This window comes from Vigna unguiculata, chromosome 3 (assembly GCF_004118075.2).
Source record: "Vigna unguiculata cultivar IT97K-499-35 chromosome 3, ASM411807v1, whole genome shotgun sequence".
Classification (NCBI taxonomy): Eukaryota; Viridiplantae; Streptophyta; class Magnoliopsida; order Fabales; family Fabaceae; genus Vigna; species Vigna unguiculata.
In genome coordinates this window covers 51,024,196-51,048,513 of record NC_040281.1, presented here as the reverse complement: position 1 = coordinate 51,048,513, position 24,318 = coordinate 51,024,196, and the positions used below count along the sequence as shown (strand labels likewise).

Genomic DNA, 24,318 nt, shown 5'->3' with positions numbered 1-24,318 from the left:
TTTTTTAAAAGTTATTATCATTAGCGTTGGCCAAGCACAACGCAAATTAAACTAATACTAAATATAATAAAAATGTTTTAAAGTTGGTCAATTGAACTTTTTAATTAAAAAATAAATTTAAAAATTAGTGACAAATCAGTGAATGTTAGTTAGAATCGATCTTAAAGTCACAGATATGTTATTATAAGAACTATTCAACAATAACTCTTTCTTGTTAGCATTGACTTTTGACACGCTAAATCCTAGTTTTTTTTTTGAAAATTTATAAAATTTATTATTCAAAGATAATAAGTGATAACACAAGCACGACTATAATTATTGTTTTAGGTATATCTTTTAGAACTCTCATTAAGTTTAAGTTAAAACTAACAAAGAAATAAGTTTTTACTTAAAAATATTACCGATTCTCTGGGTGAAACCTTACATAAACCAACATTGAATTAAACATATAGTATTTCATATGCATAAGATTGTACACTCTTACTATATATAATATATATGTTCCGAGAATATAAACTTAAAGCATATATATGAGCTCCATGAAAAGTCAGTGAAATATGCACTTACTAAAACCAAAGTCGCACAAAGTACAAGAAAGTACGTTTCTAGACTGAAAATAGAGATAGCTCTCTATTGCATGGATGTAATACGAGAAAAAGTAAAGTTAGGCTTTTTGGTTTATCTTATTACAGTGAAGGTTGCTCAAAAACATTTGCTACTCAAATAATTGTTACAATGTCCATATTTTCTCTCATCTGGATAACATGTCTTAACAACATGCCTAAAAATGGATAGAGATAAAGACAGAAATATTGATGGAATTGCTACCGAAAAATCGTGAGAAGCCATAGAAAACTGTGATAGTGATTCGATTACTTAGACTAGAAAATAAAGGTTTAGTTCATCATGGCACTAAAAAATACAAAAGTGAAAATAAAACTAGAAGAGAAGAAATAACTATGACCAAGCCATTAACACTACATTAAATGGAAAAGATTGTTGTTAAAGGCTAAATATCAAATAAAAAATTCTTAATTTTGTTTTTTATTGTCGAAAAAAATCTCCGAGAATCATTCTATTATTAGAGAAATAAAATAAAATAAAATCATGAAAGTACACACACTCTCCATAGCAATAATTTAACTACATCTTACAACACTCTACTACAAGAGAGATAAAGAAAATCAAACACTAACTAAATGTATCTTAGACTAAGGAACAGACTTAGAGTTCATTATATAGTTACTAATACCCACCCCTTGATTATCCTAGACAAATTGGAACTTTTCAAGACATGTTATTTTCATCCACCCAACACTTATATTTTTTAAAATTCTATAATTTTTTCCCTATATTTTTCCAAACACTTAGATCTTTCATTTTTAATTCCCCATAACTTTAACCAACTTTTTGTTGCTTGAGAAAAATCCATGATACTCATGACTTGTTTTACGTTATTGAAAAGGATAGCAGTTGTACATTGCACAAAATAAGTGATAAAATTTGTAAAAATTAAACAAAAGTGATGTGTAATTAAAAGTCGTTGAGATCCAAGTAAGCTTAAGTCTTACATTAAGTAAAGATGTGAAAGTTGAGCACCATAAAGATGAAAATTCATAAATTTATTATTATAAGATTTTGGGTTAGAAATATTGTCAATTTCTTATATGTGAGTTAAACTCATATCTCATTGGTGTTGTATATCTTCTCAGTATATTAATAATTATTAATTTTTAGAAAAAAAATAGACAAAAATAATATTTTTCATTTATTATTATTAGTTAGGTTTTCACTCTAACCGTCACTATATTTTTCTTTGGCTATAACAATAAAGTGTTTTGGGGCAGTAGGGACTGCGCCATTGCTACAAGTGTATATTTAGGTTGAAGAACACAGAGCCATAAAACATAAGCCAACCTAACTTAACCACGAAGCTTTGAAAGCTCAAACCACCTAACTGTTTATGACAACAATTTTCATCACAATATTTAAGGTTTGTGGTTGCCATTACTCCCCCCACGTGGACATCATACATTCTCACAACTTCATACATATCAATTTGGAATCAAATTCCAATCCCTTATTTCCTCATTCATTCTCTTTCCCTTTTTTTATTTTTTTCAGTTTCTGTATAAACTATTTACACATCTTTAAACTATGTTTCACTGGTTTCCTCTTCTACAAGAAAAAGAACTATATTCCAATTGATCAAAAAAGACAAAGAGATGAACTCTTTATTTTGTTTGTGTAACTTTTCTATATAATTATTGATTCAAAACCATTGCTTATATAACTTTTAAAGTGTTTGGTGTAAAAATAATAAATTTATTATAAGTAATTTTCTTAAAAAAATATCATGTATCGTAAATTTAATTTAACTAACAAAATAAACTTATAAAATAAGATCTATATCTATTTATATATACTATAAATTTATCTTGTGTTTTGTAGATGTGAGATATCTAATACACATGGACATATAATTTTAAACGTTAGATTATTTATGAATGATAGTTTGATGAAAAGTAATACGATAAGTTCAATAAATAATAAATATCGTTAAAATAGATTTTAGATGATTTTGATGTTAAATTAAAATATGAATTTTAAATTTAATTCAATTCATAAAATAGATTTATAAGGTAAGATTTGCATTCACTTATATATTATAAATTTATTTTCTCTATAATCAATTTATAGTTAATGTGAAACTTCTAATCGATTTTAATAATAGTATAAAATGTCTTAATTACATTATATATTTTATTTTAAAAAATAAGGTGTAATAAAATAAAACAATAATTTACAATTAACTGTCTTCAAAAGACACGAGACAAAATTTGGGACGATGTTCTTTAGGTATTCACTGCAAAATTATATATATATATATATATATATATATATATATATATTTATAAGACTATCTCTGGCATTTGTTTACATTTTATTCAATCTCGTTTCACATTTCGTAGAAAATAATAATACTTTTCCAGAATTGAGACAGATATAAAGAAACAACGGAACTAATTAACATATATGTAGTTGGATTAACACATCAGGCTTTTACTACGAGAGAATTAGTGCAAACAATAAAAGAGATATCGCATCTATTTTATAATTAACATATTTTTGTTAATAATTATAATTATGTACTTTATAACTTTATAAAAATATAAACATTTTATTATTTATATATATCTCAAATGCAGGAATCGATTTTTTACCTATTTAAAATTTATATTTATATAAGTTAATATGGTTATAATTTGATTTATAAATTAAAATATTATTTATTCACTATTTTTCTCAATAATGGATTAGTCATAAATTATTAAAAATATTTTTTCTTAAAAACAATTATTTCACATGAAATCTACGCTTAGGAAACTTTTGACATTAGCTAGAAAAAATGGCCAGAAAAAGTTTTTATAACAATTAATGTTTCACTAGCCAATGTATATATGATTAAAATGTTAGGAGTATCTCATTAGAAGTTAGTGACTGACTATAGTATTAATTAGGAGTATATTAGGTTTTAATAATTTAGTCATATGTATTTAATAATTAGTTAGATTGAATCTCTCTTTTCACAAATGATATACGTTTAATAATGTCGATTTTCATTTTTTTATTAAAAACTAGCTATATATATATATATATATATATATATATATATATATATATATATTGGTTAGCTATCTTGATCATTTCCAGAATTAGTATATTTAATACCGCTTATGAAACATGTACTTTTAATATACTTTTTTTTATCAATATCTTCCACAAACAAATAAATAATTTTGTAAAGAGATATTTAAAAACAACCTTTGTCTAGCTAAATGTGACACAACATATATAATAAATCAAACGGTCCAAGTATTTTAAGAAAAAAATGTCTCTAAACCTCTCATCATATATTTTATAAGTTTTATTCTTCACTCTCTTCTCTTCTCTCTTCTCTCTTTCATCCCAACTTAATACAAAATAAAATATCAGCATTCATTAAAAACTAAATAAATATTTTGACAAAATATTTAACATTTTATTATTGACTTTAGAACTATGCTGATAGTTAGACACAAATTCATTCTTTTTGTTCTCATTTCTAACTAGTTCTCTTCTTTTAAGATAATAAAGATAACTTTTTCTTGTCTTTTGATAATAAATATTAGTTTAATATTTGATATTTAATATCTTTTTTCATCTCATGAGTTTTTTTTTGTATATTTATTTTTTGGATTAAATATACTTTTGCCCGTCATAACTTTTAGTGAAAATTGGAATTAGTTTTTCATCGAAACTTTGGTGCAATTTAGTTTCTAAACTTTCAAAATGTGTAGATTTTGTCCTTTTAACCAAATTTTGTTAAATTTTTTTTACGTTTTAAACGTGTTTCATATTAGCATTTGTTGATTACACTGGTTTAACATATTTCCGCTTCAATGTTAACTGAGAAACGTGTTTGAAATGTTAAATAAACTTAACAAAATTTAGTTAAATTGATTAAATTCACACATTTCTAAAATTGAATGACTAGATTGGACAAAATTTTTGAAACGGGACTAATTTTAATTTTAACTTAAAGTTAAGGGTACCAAAAACATATTTAACGGTTATTTTCTTATGAATATAAAAGGAAATGTTATGTATCATATGTTTTTTCATAATCTTTTTTTATTTGTAACTTAATTATCATATATTTTTCTTTTATTAATTAGGTCTCTCAATTTTCGATTAGATTTTGATAAATTATTTTTCAGTCTTAAATTTAAAAGAATGATATTGATGAAGAATAAAATATAAATTCATTTTTTTAAGTGGCAAAGGAAAGATAATCGTAAAAATGAAAACAATACATATTTACCTCTTCACATATTTTCAAGATATTAAAAATTTAATTATTGAATTAGAGGAACAATTTTTTACTAAAGATCTAATTATTGAATTAGAGAAACATTTCTTTAAGATTCAAAGAAGTATTGGTGGAAGTTTTATATTAATTATTTGAAACCTATTACAGGAAAATGTTCTTAAATATAGAAATATTTAAAACTATAATTTTTTTAAACAGAAACATATAAGGAGATGTGAATACTAAATCATATATAATTTTTTTTATTAGTGACAATATTAAATATATAAATTTTAAATATAGTATTTTAACCGTTTTAAAAATTTTGGTCAAGATACATCACTCTAATTAAACCTCTTTGAAAGAAAGAAAAATATTAACACTCATGAGATCCATAAATAAACTCCCTTGTTAAAAATATATGTTAAAAAAACTTAATAACCTTCTAGGGTTGAGTTTGTATATAAGACTTCTTTTATAATAAGAATAAAAATCTTAAATTTCAGTCATTATGAACTCGTTAACTCTGTAATTAATCTGTTTGAAATCATTCACCAAGATTTTATCAGAACTTTAATTCTAGTAGCTGTACTTTAGAACACTCTTATGTGTTATTTGGTAGAGTCTCACGAAAAAAAAAAAAAAATTGTCTTAAGAAAGAATGAGTGGAGCAAGAAGACAATGGTGGTTGGTGGCTATTAATGAAAGACACAACAAAGTAACAAAAGATAATAGCTCACGTATTTACTTATACTATACCTTCTATAGCCTTTTTAATTTCATAAACTCACCGTCAAAGGGGTTGGTTATGTGGGGACAACTCATTCAATTGTGTCTCAGTAATTACAATTTCAATCATTTAAAAAAAATGTTTTTTTCATCTCCTCCCCCAATATATTTATGGAAAGTATTATTGAAATTTTAGAATAGACGGCTATTTAATGCTAATAATGCACTTTTACTTGTATTAATTTTTAACCTATATTTTTCAAAAGTAGTACTTGTCAGTAAACTTTTATTCATGTTATTATATAAAGTTATAATTTGAACTTAATTTTATGTGTGAAAATTTTGTTTAATAAAATAGAAGAAAATTATGTGTGGTGAAGAAGTGTAGGTTCCCAGCTACCTCTAAGCAGAAGTATTAATGTAAGAGCGGTATTAGATCTACACGTCAGGACGGTGCATGAGAATCATAAGAGTATGGGCCAAAGTCAATTCAGGAACAAATTTAGTCTTCAAAATACGACTATGGATTTTTCATTTTCTACATTTTACTTTTCAAAAATAATTATCCTTATTTTTTAAATTTTAATTTTTTAACCAAATTTTTATCTTTATTTTCAGGACCTTTTTATTTAATCGGAGCTATCTTTGATTTTTCTTCTTTTTAGAAAAAAAAAGGTTATGTCAAGTAGAATTCTAAGAAAATAAATATCAAAATCAATTATTTAATGAAAAACTTTCATAAGAGAACGTTTAGAAATGATTTTATTTATTTTCATTTTTTATTTTAAACAATAAATGATTTAATCTAAATCATTAATGTATCGATAGATTAATATAAAGTTGTTTGACACTTAATTAGTAGTTTTGAGTTTGAGGTTTAAGTATTTTCGTTAACAAAACATCAAATCTAAAATCTTAGTTTTTAAGATGTTTTACTCAGAATAATAAAGTGATTGAATAATCTTAACTTTATAAGCTTGAATTTTTACTTTTAGCTTCAATTGTAAGCAATTTATGAAATTACAAGTCAAATACTATTCAAAAACAGTGTTTGTCTTGCATTAAATATATCATCTTATTTATTTACTGTAAACATATTTAAATTGAATTTTGAATCTTAACGCACTACACTAAATTAATTAAAAAGAACAACAAATTAATATGAGAACGTGTTAATGTAAAATACGATTTGAATCGTGCCTATATTTTATCTTTCATTAAAATTAAGTCATCAAGCGAAAGTATTTTTATAAAAACAATGGTGTGACATAAACTTAATAGGTTCTTATAAAAAATAATTTTAATTTTTATAAAAAAAAAATAGTTCTTTTTTCTGCTTTCACATAAAATAGAGTCAAATTATATATATATATATATATATATATATATATATATATATATATATATATATATATATTTGAGAAAATGGTTGAATCTTAAACCTTTTAAGGTAATGAACTGTTATATATATATAAGATGAAACTCTAGCAGAGTGGGATCTATACTCTTGTGTGATAATTAAGGTACCCTTCTGAAATGGGTTCTTCTGTGACATCCATGTCTTCTTCTACCATCCTCCTCATTACCATCTGCACACTGTCCTCAATTCTGTCAGCTTCTTCTGCAACAGCAGCAGCAGCATCTGAGGAAGGAAGGACAAGACCCTTTAAGAGGGTTTATGCCTTTGGGGATTCTTTTACTGACACAGGCAACACCAAGAACGCAGAAGGTCCAAGTGGCTTTGGCCATGTCTCAAACTCTCCCTACGGCACCACTTTCTTCAACCACTCCACCAACAGGTACTCCGATGGAAGGCTTGTCATTGACTTCGTCGCCGAAGATCTTTCGCTGCCTTACTTGCCCCCTTATCGCCACCGCAAACCCAACGACACTTTCGGTGTTAACTTTGCCGTCGCCGGTTCCACCGCCATAAACCACTTGTTCTTTGTCAGGAACAACCTCTCCCTTGACATCACTCCCCAGTCCATCCAAACTCAGATGATATGGTTCAACAGGTATTTGGAAAGCCGCGAATGTGAAGAATTAAATTGCAAAGACTTTGACGATACTCTATTTTGGTTTGGGGAGATTGGTGTCAACGACTACGCCTACACTCTCGGATCTACCGTCTCAGATGATACCATAAGAAAGCTTGCAATCAGTAGTGTCTCAGGAGCATTACAGGTAATAAATAATTACACTGCTTTTGCTTTTGTTTTCTGATTTTTCGTCTTCATGATCTATGATGTTGTAAACCTTTAAAGTTGTGATTTTGCAGGCATTGCTAGAGAAGGGTGCGAAATACCTAGTTGTGCAGGGTTTACCTCTTACTGGGTGTTTGACATTGACCATGTATCTGGCTCCTCCTGATGACAGGGATGAGCTTGGGTGTGTGAAAAGTGTGAACAACCAAAGCAATTACCACAACCTTGTACTGCAAAACAAACTAGAGGAATTTAGGAAACAGTACCCAGAAGCTGTCATACTTTATGCTGATTACTTCAACGCATACCGCACTGTGATGAAGAATCCGACCAAGTATGGATTCAAAGAAGTGTTCAATGTTTGTTGTGGATCAGGAGAACCACCTTACAGCTTCAGTGTGTTCGGCACGTGTGGCACACCTAACGCCACTGCCTGCACAAACCCTTCTGAGTTCATAAATTGGGATGGTGTTCACCTCACTGAGGCCATGTATAAAGTTATTTCTAGCATGTTTCTGCAAGGAAACTTCACCCAACCTCCCTTTAATTTTATGTTGGCAAAGAAAGAGAGGGCGGGGTGAATGCTTCAGCCATGAATAATGTTTGGGATTTGCTTGCCCTAAATGCTTTGATGCATCTGATTATTATGTATCTATGAGTGAGGGAATTAGGTTTTATTTGTTTTGACAGAACTTTGTGTCCACTGCATCATATATGAGAAGTTCAAAGGAGTATATGTTATGTTTTATTTGTATTATTATATTCTTCATCTGGGATTCAAATTGTGCTGGTTAGATTTCTTTGTATATATGTATAATAGATGGTGTGAATTGAGCAGCAATAAGTGGTGTTGGTCTAAGAAAAATGAATCGACTTATGATCTTGGAAATGAATGAGGGTAGGTCCCTTGGGAGTGGTTAAAGGAATTAAAGATGAAGAATCTAGAATAGTATTAATGGACCACATACGCGTAGCAGTAAATTCATGCAATATTAAGCTGGATTCCTTCCAAGTCTATTTGAAGTGTGGAGAGCATGATTAATATATAGTAATTAGCACATGCTGGTGGTTGTGGACAGTTATCGCTTCCTTTCCTTGGAAAAGAAATATAATTGAAAATTGAGCATATGAAACCAAACCAAATACTCTTAACAAATTTTCACACATTTAATACTAACCTAAGTATACGGTCATAATAATAATAATATATAGTCTTGTTATAATAATAATAAAGGATATGTGTTTGTAAATGAATAATGCAATATTCTTTATATTTGATAATTTTTTTTTTCGGTTAGTGTTTTCAATGAAGTGATTAGAATTTGAAATCAGATTAAAAATTTATAAAATAAGAAGGTGATGAGATGATTATGATTTCGTCTACATATTGTGCTGCACACTCTATGAAATTATTAATTTTCGATGAGAAAATTAATAGGTAATAACAAAAATTTGTCAGTAATTTCGGTGTATTGATAGATCATGGATGATAAAAAAATTGATGATAAAATATTTATTGATAAAGTTTATTGTCGAATTAAAACTTCGTCAATAATCGTTGATAATCTAAATCTATTTATTAATATTTGTTGACAATTACTGAAAAATTTTAGTCGTTGATAAAATTCATCAATAAATATTACATTTAGGTCCTTCTCTTATTTATTTTTTCTTTCTTTGTTTCTTATTTTTTCTTCACCTTTTTTTTTCTTCTTCGTCTTCTCTTTTTTCTCTTCCTCCTCCTCTATTGTATTGTCGCTAGATTATCATCGTGTCACCCCTATTACTTTCAAGTTCTTCTCTTCCTCCTCCTCCCTTTCTTTTTATATTCATATATAATTATCGACGAATCTTACGTTAATTGGTTAAAATCCAAAGCAAGGGATATGACATTATTTTATCGACTGTACAAATCCATCAATAATAAAAATCATAAATTAAAGATGAAGTTTTCTTGTAAAATTTACTAACAGATAAATTACCAGAGAAAATGTTCATTGATAATACAAATTTTAATTAATTGACAAATGTTAGCGTCTTATTTATCTTTAGCGAATATTTTTATCAATAATTGAAATTCTAAAATTCGTCAATGAATTTTATTTTACCAATAAATTTATTTTTTTCGTTAAAATTTTATTGATAATTGCAAAATTTTTATGGTTAATTGGAAAAAGAAGCTTATATAAAGTAATAAGTGTAATGTTATTTTCACATGGTAAAATATAATGTATTAGTAAAATATAAATTATCAAAATAAAACTTTTAATTTAATTAGAAAATAGCACCAATTTGTTCTTGCTCAAATGAGAAAATTTACATGTAATATATTTCCCCTCCTTACTATAAGATACCTTCTAAAAGTTTTATATAATCGCTTTTATTAGAAAATTATACTTTCAATGATGTTTTCCTTTACTCTTTTTTTTTTTTTTATTTGAGGTGTTTGGTCCTGTTTTGGGATTTGTCTTCAATGAGGAGAGATATAAATTGAACCTCTAATTTATTTAAAGTTTTATATCATTTTTAACTTCTAAAGATTTTGTTTTCTTTTTCATTAAACTTACATTGATTTATAGGTTATATAATTTCTCTTTATCTAACTTTGGATAAGTTATTTTCTAATTAAATATTCTTATTCACTTATTATTCCACTAATCCTTTGAATAATTACGATTTGGTTGATACACTATGGGTTTCACTATTACTTAATTATACAGATATATAATTTGTCATTTATACTTACATGATGTTTTTAAAAAAACACCAAAACGACAATGTTTCCTTTAAAATTTCAATATAGTGAAAAACGAAAATCTAATAGCAAAATTAGATATTTCGATTCGTGGACAAAATTATATATGAAAAAAATACTTATCAATTCTTGATTCACTATAATGCCTCATGAGATGATTTTGCTTATATAAAGAAATTCAATGTCTCAATTCATTGGTAAAAAATTCACAATAAAGGTATTGATTTGTAAACTTCCCAGGCATGATTCTCTTCTACAATTCCACTTCTCTTTTGTCCCATATTTATAGGAAAACTCTTAAATATCACAAAATATTTTGAATTCACACAAAAATTAAATGAATGATCATTATTAAAGCTAAGATTAAAGAAATGTCAATATCATTTAAAAAAATTATAAAAATTAGCTAACTTACTTTTTTTATTACTTTTTTTAAACCACATAGTTAATTATTATTATTACTATTATATTGTAACAATACGAATAATATGAAGAAAATAATAATAACGATAATTAATAAAATTACTATAAGTAATAATTTTTTCAAAATATTTAACACAACTTCATACTGAGACTCGATTTAATGATGTTTGATAATATTAAGCACATATTCACGAATTAGAAGACTTAACAGTTGTTTAAAACATTAATTATTACTCTAATAATAAGACATTTCATTTTTTTATTTCCATCTTTATTTATTAATGTGGTTTAATATGAATCATTCATCGATTCTTTAAAAAATCAAAACAACATAAAAAACAAATAAAGAAATAAGAGTCCAAATATAATTTTTTAATAATAAAATACGGACATTCCAATACCCGGTCCCAAAATGGAAATGACTTGTCATCATCAAATAAATTAGCAACAAATTATAGACATCTCACTTTATTATTTATTATTTAGTAGTTACAGAGATTTTTCTTACCTCTCCACTTCACAATCATACCAGAAAAGTATTGATTTATAAGAAATTGAATTTTTATTGGAAACAAGGGTAGCTTTTCTTGTAATATGTATAATTTATATAATATTTTTTTTTTCTGCATAAATGATATTTCTATTTTATTTAGTAAAGTGGGAATGCAATTATAATGGATGGGATTTATTATCAAGTTAGTATTTGTTCGGGGCAGACAATTTTAATTCTAAAAAAGTGTTAGAAGAAAATAGGTATGGAGAATAAATCACTACTTGATAATATTTATATTGACATGAGCTACATGTTTTGTTATTATTTTAATATATTTTTTCATTTTAAATTACCCAAAAAAAATACTAATAGATTTTATTATTTGCTTTTTCTAATGTTTTTATTTTATTTTTGCTATGTAAGAATATCTTATTCTTAATTTGGGGTTTTTAATTGAATAACTAAGTAATCTAATATTTTTTCTTTAATTTTTAATTTCATTTATTTTAAATTTTTCCTTTAATATTTGTAAAAATGATAGATATAATTCTCATAAAATTTAAATTATTTATACTTGTTTATTTGTTTCTATAATCAATTGATATTTATGAAACTATCATTTAATAATTTATATAATTATAATTTTATTTTTCATTTTGTTATTACAAAAATTATGTTTTTTGTATTGATTTTTTTAATATCATATTTTTTATGTATTTTTATAAAAAAAAATATTTAATTAATATTTAAGACACTACGGAAATAGATATAAATATACCATCTCTTTTTATCGAGATGAGATACAAATTTTACACAAAAATATATTAAGTTTTTTTTTAAGAAGAGAATTGTCCCTTTTTGATAAAAAATAAAATAAAAAATTGGCAAGTATTTTTTTTGTCCCACTAAGATTTATAATAAATAAATTCAGAAACACTTCTATGGATAGTAATATCTTTGATCCATTTGTATGATTGTGGCTTGGCTTTCCCACTACCAATCATGTGATCTTTTGAATCTCAACTTCTAAAATACAATTTATTTTATTTAAAAAATATACAAAATTAAAATCTCGGTCTGTTACTCGTAAGATAGATAAACACAATAATATCATTCATGCAACAATAGTGCAATAATAAGTGAGTGAACGACAACATAATGAAATTTTGTACAAACAGATGTTTAACATTTTTGTGTTGAACTAAATTAAGTACTCATAGTACATAAGGAAAAGAGCATCAGGAGTACAATGGGGAAGATTATTCACAAAGAGATAAAGACGCAACACATCTTCTCTGTTTATAGTTTGCATATCAATCACATCTCTACGACATGTTAGAACCCACAAATCCCCAGAATTCACTCTCTTTAAGCTTCTCCGGCAAAATGGACACGATTCTGACCTTGTGTTCCTGCACCATAAAGCCATAAAACATATATAGTAACTGTCAAGAATAGGTTAACATTCAAGGGGAAATGGGTTTGTGATTACCAGTCATTGTAACAATTTATACACATTGCATGGCAGCAATTAGGCAAAACCATTTTCGTGGTACATTCTAAGCAAATGCCACACTCATGCTCTCTCTCCAACTCCAAATCTGAGTTCTGATCATTTTCCGTGTAGTTGTGATCATTTTCTTCAGCAATCTTAGCTTCTACCAAATCACCATGAAGTCGTTGGAGTGAAGGTAATATAACACCTGCATGTATTTGTAGATTAATGAATGAAACTTAAGCACAAAAATGGAGATCAAATTTTTATTACATAAAGTATTTCAGGACAAATATGCAGTAAGTCATGAACACAATGAATACAAGTGAAGAAAGGGTTAGTACTTACTGTAGAACTCCCTTATGGTTGCTTTCCTTCCACTTGAATACATATCTGACTTTCCATTAGTGTGCACCTAAAACAGAAAAACATAAAAAATGAGGAAATCGAAGAAAGAAGAACAATTCAGCATAGAAAAAAAGAAAGGGAGAGACACTATTACACTAACCTTATACACAACTACACGGAAAAGATTATAATGAGTAGAAGGTAGACAGGAGCATGGATAATCCATCCATTGAAACAAAAACAGAAAAATCTGTACCAGTTCACTGTATACTAACTTCATTTGCAGGTAATCCCCGCCATTACTAACCCTTGGAATGGAAGCTGCCCTGCAATTAGTAACTATTTAAGTTTCACTTAACTTTTCAAGACAAATTAGTAACTATTTTGGTTGTATCCTAATGAGAAATTCACACAGATTGAGTTTGAGAATCCAAATTGTGAATATACTACTTAAGAGGCATGTTGAAGGTGCACATATCTGACAGAATATCAGTTGCACTAGTTCACACAAATGAACCCTTGCTCAACCAAATCAACAGAATAAGAAATAAAGAAAGAGTAGAACTTACAGCACATTGGCATGTTGAATATCAGTCTCAAGTTCCTTGAGAAAATCCATGAAAGAGGGTGCTGAATGAAGTATTTGGTAATACTGCATTGGTGAAAGTAGGAACTATGATCTTCAGGGTGAATAGAGAGAAAGGAAAGTGGAGAATAAATGGAGTCATAGAACAAAGAAAAATGGGATGGAAAATTGTTGGGAGTTGGAACTAGTTGACCAATAAACAGACAGAGAGAAAAGGCCTTTGAAGACGTCAGTGGCGCTTTGTTGACCAACACTACACAACAGTACAATCATTCATTAATTAGATTCTACGTTCACATTTCCTTTCAAAATTCAACTTTTTAATTAATGAAAATATTTTAAAGTAATCAACAATACAACAAACAATTGCAAAATATGATGTTTTCTAAAATCTTGTATACAATGTTTGGCTTTTTAGGGCTGTATAATGTCCTAGCCAGCCTTCACCTGTAAACAAGGAATCTCTCTTTTCAGCAGAAGAATAAATGCAGCAGTTGAACTACCACCATCATTTTTGTCCCTATATCATAGGTTTTTTGGAACTTTCTCTTTGGATTAAAACAAGTTTCTGAAATCGCTTTTAATGTTTTCCTTTAACACATCAATCTCTACAGAGAATAAATTTAGATCTTAAGTATATTGTATTAAGTTCACACAAAGACTCCTTAATTTTCGATTTCTGCAAGAATTTTTTTTGTATGTTTCGACAAATACCTGTAGCCATCACAAGCTTTTCATGAAAAAGCCCAACACTGGAAGGCCGGGGACACATGTGGGACCCAAAACCCGAGCCCACTGCACATACAAACACTTGGCACGCTCAACCCAGACCTCAATTCTGCAATGGCTGTCTCTACAATGTTCCACACTTTTGCACTACCCTTTCACCTTCCCAAAACCTTCTCATGCGCTTCGCCAATGGCTACAACAGCATCACCATCTCCGCGTGCAATTGGGTGCGATTGCGGCGTTTCAATCAAGGGCATATTATACCCTGCACTCTCTCATTCCAACACGCTTTACTTCAAATCAGCGTACAACGTGCAGATCGTAGTGGGCGATGACGAGCCCGAAGATAGAATCGTTTATCGCTTCAAGAAGGAGGTTCTCAAGGCTGGGGTGCTTCAGGAGTGTAGACGTAGAAGGTTCTTCGAGAACAAACACGACAAGATCAAAAGGAAAGCTCGCCAAGCTTCTAGAAGGAACCGAAAGAGGTTCACCTTTTTACCTCTAACCCCTCGCTTTTCTTTTCCTAAGAAATCAAATTATTTACGTTTTTTATGCTCGGATGGATGTCATGCTGTATCAGGAAGCCACTGTCGAGAGCTTTGGCACAAAATAAACACGATTCTGAAAAGAAAAAGAATGCTGATCACGATGATGATACTGGTATTGATAATTGGGAACTACCTGAGGTAGATATTCCATACACTTGACTTGATGTTCATGTGCAGGAACAAACAGAGAATAGAAAATATGACACTCTCTATTAACTTCGATGTCAGTCCCTCAATCTTAGGTAATTGATTCCTTGTGTTCTACAGGTCTTGTACAGATAAGGTGACTTTAAATGATAAGACTTGTATGAAAAATGATTGCATCTGTTCTTAGTTGGTATGTACCATTGTTTCAAACTTTTCTAGTACATAAATATAAATTTTTAACTTTGGTGTTTAAAAGGTAAAACTGAAGAAAACATCTTCTTTGATTTTCAGTTGAGATTGATTTGAACTGAATATTGTAATAACATGACCTTGAAACGTAGTTTGAAGTTGAAGTAAAGGTGGAGTGCATGCTTGGATTGAAGTTTGTAAACTTAAGTTTGAGTCAAAATTAAGTTTGTAATTGAGTTGGCAAAAACAATCCAATTCCTACTTTTACAAAACTGAGTTTTAAGATAAAATTTTAATGTGCAAACATATTTTTCAAAGAAATCAAAACAAGATATGAAACTGGGTTTCTTTTCTCTAAACTAGGTTTTGGAATGCTTACAACTGAACACCAAATACAGCCACTGTTAGTTTTACAAACTCGTTTTGTAAAATGAGTTTCATCTTAAGTTTGCAAACTTTAATCTAAACACAGGCTTAATCTTTGAAAAAGGACCTATAGTGGAGGCACATATGGTTTTAGTGATTATGATAGAGGTTTTTGCATCTTTTTTATGAATATTGTAGCTTTTACTGAATTTCTTAGAAACGAATTTGAAGTTGTAGGAATCAAAATTTCTGGTTGGGGAGGAAGAAGGGAGGGAAAGAAGATGGAAAGACCAAAAGAGGGCAAAGAGCCAATATGCAAAGAATGCAATTTCATATTATTTGATGATGAGTGAGGTCAATTTATACTTGATAGAGAAGGGGGATTTAACTGCGCATTTAGGCTAACAGAGTGAGCTAACTCACTGACATGGTGATAATGTAGTCACCAGAACTCACAAATATTTGAATAGCCACTTCACTGTTGGGAGCGTTTGAAGCCTGTAAATGTGTGATATAGCTTGTATTTGTTTGCACATTAGCGACAGGGGAAAATGCAGAAGCAAGAGATAATTGCTTCTGTCTACAAAACAGAAGCAACAAATACTTGCTTCTGTCTATAAAACATGCACGTTGATGTCCCCATCATTAGTTCTCCAAAAATTGTGACCCGGTTTCTGTATTTATAGTTAAATTTGCAAGCATAAGTTTTTTTTTTTTTTTTTTTTACATTTGTGCAGTCAGGGCTGACCCATGCTATTAGCTGGGGATATGCCTCTCTTACCAGAAAGTGTTACAGTATTATATGAACATATGTAATTCTTTAATAACCCTTATAAAGTTTAATTGAATCTCTTGTTCATAAATTACAAAAGTGAAAGCTGATGTCATATCTACGCCTTGACTTAAAATTGTAAAACAGTGGGTTTATTTCACATCTTTCTTATTTAGCACAGTTCCCTGAGGTCCGGGAAAATCTGTGGACTAGACAAGTGTTTGATCAGATAAACTGTAGAATCGATTAGCAGAAAATCGATCCAATGACAGGAAAAATGATAAAATTAAAGTCAGTAAAAGCCAGCAAATAGCTAATTCGCAGAAAGTCAATAAAAATGTATACACACTGATATTTTTTTTCTTAGTAAATATCTGTTACACTATATTTGGATCTGGATAACTTCTGTTTGTACGGACAGAAGTGGGGAAGAGTGATCTCTTTGCCTCGGTCTATTTGTGAGGAAGTAAAGGAGCGGATATGTACAAAATGAATTATGGGATATCTCATGTTTGTGAGAAGCCATATAAAGTTAATATTTATTGAAGATAGGTTTAATTAATAATTTAGTTTCTATGTTTAAGTATATGATTTATTTTTGTCTTTATATTTCTTTTATTTAATTGAGTTTTAATATTTTTTATTTAATTGGATTTCGATATTTATTAAATAGAGATGATTACTTATGTTCAATTGATCTTGATCTTGTTTGAAAAATATCATGTGTCAAAAGGTACTAGATGTCAAAATTGTATGAGTTTTAAGGTAGAAGATCACTTTATACTTTGACACATAGTAGATCTAGATTTAGATATGTGGAATTATCTAAAATAATGTTAACACCAATTTAACATGATCACATTAATTTTTTTTTTCTAAAAAATAAAAAATATATCAATTGAATTTTTTGAAATATAAAAAATTATCAGAGTACAAAACAAATATAAAGATCAACTTAATAAAAAGTCAAAATATAAAAATTAAATTACTAATTTAACTTAATATGATTGAGATCATTATCATGCATGCAGAACCTCTTGAGACTCCTGCTTATATGCAGTTAAAGAATGATTATATGTGGAATTGAATCATATAACTATATGAAATCCAAATAATACATGAAAAAATAAATTTAATGTGCTAACCTCGCAATCACTCTCTACACACAGGCTCCTTGGCTTCATGTATTCATGTATCCCATATTATCACAACCTTCTCTTGTTTCAGCGTATTGCCACGGTCTTGTTGTTGAAACAACTTTTGGATTTATGGAATCGATCGGAATAAAATCAAACACAACCATCTCGGATTGAATGTCAACTAGAATTGTTTCGTCTAAATAATAAGTCTATGCACTAACTATTATTATAAATTTTTTAACTATATTGACATTACATCTTAAAATTCATTTGTTAAGAATATTTTATTTGATCATCACAAATATGTTACAATAATGAAAAACCTTCTCATTAAGTTCTGATATTATTTTGAAGAAGTTTGATTTTGTATTGCATGAAATATACTGAGGACATCCATATATCAAAGCAAACCAAGAGTGCTTAACAACATTAATGAAGTATGCATGAGAAGTGCGAGCTTCAAACTAGGTACCCAAATAAATATATAAATATATAAAAATATAAAATATAATTTAAATTAAATTTAACTTGATAAATATAAATTAAATTTTAATTTTAATTTTTTGCGATTAATATGATACACGCAATCACTGACCTGTTTATAAACAAATATTAAAGTACTCTCTACCTACATATAATAAATTCTCGTAGGTACTAATTATCTCCCGTGTAAATTTTATTTACAAATTTTCGCGAACACAAACATTTTTGTCATCTCTATTCATATTTCATCTTCGTCACTTTTCTCCTTTTAAACCTCTCTTTAAACCAAAGTCAATCACAAAATCAGAGTCTTCCATAATTTACATTTTATTAATAAATACATTAAAATTAGATAGAGAAAGAAGTAACTTGAGTTGAATGACTTGGTTTTCTCTCTACTTCTCCTCACTCCAGCTAGTGTTATTAGATTAGGGTTATCCGCAAATCCTCATTTACAAATCATTACAAATTCCTTGAACCAAATATAATTGATACTTGCTTTTTCGTCCGCATAAATAGTTTTTCTCCAAATCCAAACAGAGAGTAAAAGTTCATATTTTTCATCAAAACAAAATAATTACTTCCAAATTTATTTAATCAAAACTTGTTTTTAATTATAATTAATTATACATTTAATTAACTATTGAAATAATTTAATCAAAACATAATTTATACTCGCTTTTTTGTCTACATAAACAGTTCTTCTCCAAATCCAAAGAGAGAGCAAAAATTCATATTTTTCATCAAAACCTAATAATTACTTCTAAAATTATTTAAACAAAAACTTTATTTTAATTATAATTAATTATACATTTAATTAACTATTGAAATAATTTAATTCTCGCAATTGTTTCGAATATAAAACTGAAAATTTATTGTTGAATTTGTTTAGCTTGGACTAAAATGTTCTCCTAGAAAGATTTAAGCACACTATTATCGTTAAAAAAACTACAATTAATTTTGAAAAACTATATAATTAAGAATACTCCAATAAACAAAGAAGAGTGTAATTTATTGAACTCTAATATTTCAAATAACACAAGTATTTGCTACTGAATAACAAATCAAAGTAAAAAACTAGCATAGTTAGTTTATTAATGCCTTCATTCTAAACATAATATTTTTATATTTTATTTTTGTTTCAAAATAATAATAATAATAATAATAATAATGTTGACAATTAGAGATATTTCATATCGAAAGAAGACGTAAATGTATTGAGAATACTAGTGTAAACACAGGCGCTATCGCGCCTGTGTGTACGCATTTTTTAAATTATATTAATAATTGATAATATTGTAATGTTATTAATTTAATAAACAAAATAAAAGTATATTTATAAAAAATAAAATAAAATGTACGGAAAAAATAAGAGAAAAATAATTGTTGATGAATAGTAAGAGAAAAAAAGAAAAAAGAGATAAGTAAATAATTTTATAAAAACTTGTAAAAGTAACCGTTAATTTTTAAAAATTTAATAAATAATTAAATTATAAAGGGTAAAATTGGAATTATGAAATGTGGACACAAAAGAGGGAATCCCCTTTATATATAGTTATAGATATTTGTATAAAATTGTGTTCCTTGATTTTAATAGTTACTGTTTTACTATTTTGAAAAGGAGGGAATGAAATCCCGTAGTTTATAATTACTGATTAATATTTTTTTTTTGAATTTAAGAATTAGGTGAATTTAGGAAAGAGGTCCGTGGTGGTAACTTGTAACTTGGGCTACGCATCGTTTTGTTGTGAGTTATATATCACACAGAAATAAAGGGAAAACAAGAAGACTGCATTTAGAAAAGTGAGGTGAAGGAAGCAAAACGCAAACGCAAACGCAAACGCAAAAGCGATAGCGGCAGTGATGGAAGGCGAAGAGGGTTCTCAGCAGCCACAGTTGATACTCGCCGACAAGCTCTTCCTTCTCCGGCAACCCGATGTGCAGGACATTGACAAGGTTCGCTACAAAGAGGATGTTTTCACTCACGTCAAGGAAAACGGTAACTCTCTCTTTCTCTAATCCCCTTTTCTATCTTCTTCATCTCACACATGTTATCACTCTTTTTTTTTTTTTCTGTTCAGATATGGTCCCTTTGTACGAAACCCTAGTCGCCGATTCCGTGTTGGACATGGATCGTGCCCTTTTGGATTCCATGCGAGCTAAAACTGAGGACGAGCTTAACAAGATCGACGAAAAGTGAGTTCCTCTCTCTTCATCCTTCGCTTTACCTACGATGCTTGCACCGACCCCGGATTTGGAATTTGGGATTTGAAATTTACTAGGTTAAATTGGGAATGTTCGTGAATCTGAAGGGGGAGTATGACCCTAATATGTTAATTTTATTTTCCAATTACCCTACCGTCTTATATGTATTTTGGTTTCTGTTATTTCTTGTGCATATTGCTAGTTGCTGGTCTTTCGTATTTTATGCTGATTGGTGCTTGCTGTCACCATCGTTGTTATCGTCACTTAGGTTGTGGTCTGCACCTTGGTAATGGAATTGAAAGAAGTGAGGTGAGGGATGCCTGACACTGAAGTATGTTTGAAACTGTGAATCCGTGTTTCTCTTAAGATTCTCACGACTTAAAAGTTTTTTCCTCTAGCGAAGTTTGTGGAGTTACTAAGAATAATGTTTTATGTGGAAACAATTTTTTGTTGAATTCAATATGATAAGCTAGGTTACATGATGCATTTTTGTGATTTGAGACTTGTGTGGAGAGAATATTTTATCATAATTTTGGTTTGAGTTAGGACAAGAAATTAATTGCAAGATAGAGATTGGTGACGACAAACCTTGGAAACACATGGCTTTTACCGAAGTGGTAATAAATAAAGCATGTGAAATGCAAGTTTAGCAAGATTAAGCTGTATCTTATAGGTAATTATTTCATAACATACAATACCACAAACTACTTATTTTAAGTATCTTGGGTACATCATACCAAATTATGAGGAGATAGAGGGTGATGTTGATCACCAGATCTAGCAGGGTGGGTGAAATGGAGGGATGCTTGGATGTGACTTATGATAGAAAAAATAGGATTAGGAATACAACCATTGGATACAATTCCCATTGTATAAAAAAAATGTTAAAGCCTCAGCTTTGTATGGTTTGGGCCTGTTTGGAGAAAATCTGCAGGAACAACATCAAGGGGAGCTGACTGGATGGAAGATAGTCCAACTGTAGGTGGTAGAGATATGCTAAAGAAAACTGTAGGTCAAACCATTAAGAGGTAGCTGGTCCGGCTTTGCCCATAGTGTAGGAGAAAAATCTATGGCATCATATGACTCATGTAGTTGACCGTTTCTAATGAAAATAATTGGTTGTATTGTTGTTGTATGCATGAAAATAATGGCTTTTCTTATGTATTTAAAAGTTTGTCATAGACCAAGTGACCGAAGGCTTGTATGGCTATAGATGGCAGCCGAGTCCAAAATATAAATGCTGCATGGTGGATGGAATAGTAGTGAGTGTAATTTAAGCTAGGGAAATAGATGAAAAATCACTACACAGAGATAAAGGTGGGCAAATAATGTATTATGTAAGTTTGAAATTTGATTCTGCAGTGTTTTTTCTGTGTTATTTTCACTAAGAAAAAGCTGAATGACCATTGTACCCCGTAAAACATAAATTTGAAGGCTGACTGAATTGAAGCTGTCACATAATGTTCCTCGCCACTTGGCTATAAAAGGCCACATCTACAACATTGATTCTCTTAGAGTTGTCTCAATGCATAAAATTTGGCCTACCTCTGCAGCAGTAATGAATGGTCCACATTCCACATGCTTTCTGGGATAGATTGCTCTTGCTTTTCTAGGTTGAAAGTGAAAAGAAGGAAATTACGTTGTATCCCCAAATATGATACCAGAAGAATACAAAATGAATAGACTGGGACAGATGTATTCACTCATGCATTTGCCATTTATGTGTGATTCCTTGGAATGCAAACTATGATTTCTGGGGTCTGCTCTATAATTCTTGCAGTCATGATAATACATTTGATGCCTCTTTTTAGGATTGCCGATGCCGAGGAAAACTTAGGTGAGAGTGAAGTTCGGGAGGCTCACTTGGCAAAATCCCTGTTTTTCATCCGAATTGGGGATAAGGTATATAATTATTATCACCTGCTTATTTCACATATGCTGCTTGAATTGAATTTTGGTAACACTTTTTTTATGTACCAGGAGAAAGCCTTGGAGCATCTCAAGATAACAGAAACCAAGACAGTCGCAGTTGGCCAGAAGATGGACCTGGTGTTTTATACTTTGCAGCTTGGTTTCTTTGACATGGATTTTGATCTCATTTCCAAAAGCATTGACAAAGCCAAAAAGTAATGTTTTGAAAATCAAACTTCTGCAGTTACGCTCTCTGCTATATTTTTCAGTCAAGAGTTGTTTTTCTAACTCTTTACAGCATATGGTGGCAGTTTGTTTGAAGAAGGTGGTGATTGGGAAAGGAAGAATAGGCTGAAAGTGTATGAAGGTCTGTACTGCATGTCCACTCGAAATTTCAAGAAGGCTGCCAAGTTGTTTTTGGATTCTATTTCAACCTTTACAACCTATGAACTCTTTCCTTATGACACCTTCATATTTTATACGGTTTTGACCAGCATTATATCGTTGGATAGAGTTTCCTTAAAGCAAAAGGTATGTTGATTCTTTATTGTTTACACTAATTGTCCTTTTCTTTTTAATGTTGTTTTATGTCTCGTCGTAAGTATTCTGTGTATTGTAAATTATTAACAAGTTCATTTGCATCAGGTGGTAGATGCTCCAGAGATCTTGACGGTGATCGGCAAAATCCCATATCTTTCAGAGTTTTTGAACTCCTTGTATGATTGTCAATACAAGTCTTTCTTCTCAGCATTTGGTGAGCAGACATCTGTCAAATCTCAGTAATTTTGTAGTGAATTTTGAAAGTTTTGATGCCTTACTTGAGACATTTTAACTATGCATGAATTTTTTTTTGTGGTGGAATTTGAAAATATTGAAAAACATCCACAATTTACAATAGGAACTTCAAAGTGCGGATGATTCCTATCTGTTTGGACCCATTCTTAATAGTATTTTTTCATTTTGAAATTTATTTCAGCTGGTCTGACGGAGCAGATTAAGTTGGACCGCTATCTGCATCCCCATTTCCGATATTACATGAGGGAGGTCAGAACTGTTGTGTACTCCCAATTTTTGGAATCTTACAAAAGTGTGACAATTGAAGCCATGGCCAAAGCTTTTGGAGTGACAGTGGATTTCATTGATCTGTAAGTAAATGCATTTTACAAACCCAATTTTGGTTCAGTACTTGTTTAGTTTTTAGATGGCGGAAAGTTACTAATTACAGTATCTGCTTCCAGGGAGCTATCCCGTTTTATTGCAGCAGGGAAACTTCATTGTAAGATTGATAAGGTTGCTGGTGTTCTTGAAACTAATCGCCCTGATGCCAAGAATGCCCTTTACCAAGCAACCATTAAGCAAGGGGACTTCCTATTGAACCGGATTCAGAAGTTGTCACGTGTTATAGATCTTTAGGCTATCTCGCATATTAGATCCAAAGTTTATTGGAAAGGCAGAGATAATGACATTTTTAAATCTGAAGGACTTCCTGTTGAATTCATTTTACTATGATGAGGGTGTGAGGCATGATATTTCTGTAGTTCTCATTTGATTTTTGTTTTAGTAATGAACAGTCGAATTTACCAAATCTAAAATTGTCAAATCAGTTTTCAATTATTTTGGTGATGAATATATTCAATTGTATGACTGGCCGTTTCGGCATGCACCGCAAACGCTTGATCATTTTGCTTGCTTGTAAAGCACACGACCCTTTCATTCCGTTACCCCATAATCCCCTACTTCCGCTAGGTTGAAACAGGACATGGTACTTATATTACCAACTCAGTGTGCCACGCTTAGATAGAGTTACATTCTAAACAGCACTTGGTAAGGTGCTCTTATTATCATCGAGTGTGCCATATTTAGATAGAGTTGCCTTCTGTTATTTTTCTCCTTCTTAATGTTTCCCTGCAGATAAAATCAGGTACCAATATGATGCGACATTGT

The 24,318-nt window shown here is 29.6% G+C and overlaps 4 protein-coding genes across 6 annotated transcripts; 3 read left to right on the top strand and 1 right to left on the bottom strand.

Moving 5' to 3' along the window:
* Nucleotides 1-7,030: 7,030 nt before the first annotated feature.
* On the top strand, nt 7,031-8,561 carry LOC114176826 (GDSL esterase/lipase At3g48460). The gene is made up of 2 exons (XM_028062006.1): nt 7,031-7,765; nt 7,860-8,561. Exons 1-2 carry the CDS (start codon nt 7,118-7,120, stop codon nt 8,364-8,366), a joined length of 1,155 nt encoding a protein of 384 aa, XP_027917807.1. The 5' UTR covers nt 7,031-7,117; the 3' UTR covers nt 8,367-8,561.
* Nucleotides 8,562-12,551: 3,990 nt separating this feature from the next.
* On the bottom strand, nt 12,552-14,072 carry LOC114179586 (E3 ubiquitin-protein ligase AIRP2-like). Of its 2 annotated transcripts, none has more exons than XM_028065982.1 (5): nt 13,869-14,072; nt 13,460-13,625; nt 13,300-13,366; nt 12,949-13,159; nt 12,552-12,868 (listed from the first exon to the last, which is right to left on the bottom strand). In XM_028065982.1, the coding sequence occupies exons 1-5, from the start codon at nt 13,955-13,957 to the stop codon at nt 12,658-12,660; spliced, it is 744 nt and encodes a 247-aa protein (XP_027921783.1). In that variant the 5' UTR covers nt 13,958-14,072; the 3' UTR covers nt 12,552-12,657. The 2 variants fall into 2 exon arrangements, with proteins under 2 accessions (XP_027921783.1, XP_027921784.1); XM_028065983.1 differs by having other exon boundaries at nt 12,652-12,868; nt 13,460-13,638; nt 13,869-13,980.
* Nucleotides 14,073-14,438: 366 nt separating this feature from the next.
* On the top strand, nt 14,439-16,713 carry LOC114177026 (30S ribosomal protein S21, chloroplastic-like). Of its 2 annotated transcripts, XR_003603094.1 has the most exons (3): nt 14,439-15,099; nt 15,195-15,404; nt 16,096-16,713. XR_003603094.1 is itself a non-coding variant. In XM_028062252.1 (2 exons), exons 1-2 carry the CDS (start codon nt 14,729-14,731, stop codon nt 15,319-15,321), a joined length of 498 nt encoding a protein of 165 aa, XP_027918053.1. In that variant the 5' UTR covers nt 14,440-14,728; the 3' UTR covers nt 15,322-15,491. The 2 variants fall into 2 exon arrangements, 1 of the variants encoding a protein (XP_027918053.1); XM_028062252.1 differs by lacking the exon at nt 16,096-16,713 and having other exon boundaries at nt 14,440-15,099; nt 15,195-15,491.
* A 3,265-nt stretch (nt 16,714-19,978) lies between these two features.
* On the top strand, nt 19,979-24,037 carry LOC114179445 (26S proteasome non-ATPase regulatory subunit 6 homolog). The gene is made up of 8 exons (XM_028065788.1): nt 19,979-20,257; nt 20,340-20,454; nt 22,275-22,365; nt 22,444-22,589; nt 22,686-22,905; nt 23,020-23,128; nt 23,351-23,519; nt 23,613-24,037. The coding sequence occupies exons 1-8, from the start codon at nt 20,122-20,124 to the stop codon at nt 23,785-23,787; spliced, it is 1,161 nt and encodes a 386-aa protein (XP_027921589.1). The 5' UTR covers nt 19,979-20,121; the 3' UTR covers nt 23,788-24,037.
* The last annotated feature ends 281 nt before the right edge of the window (nt 24,038-24,318 follow it).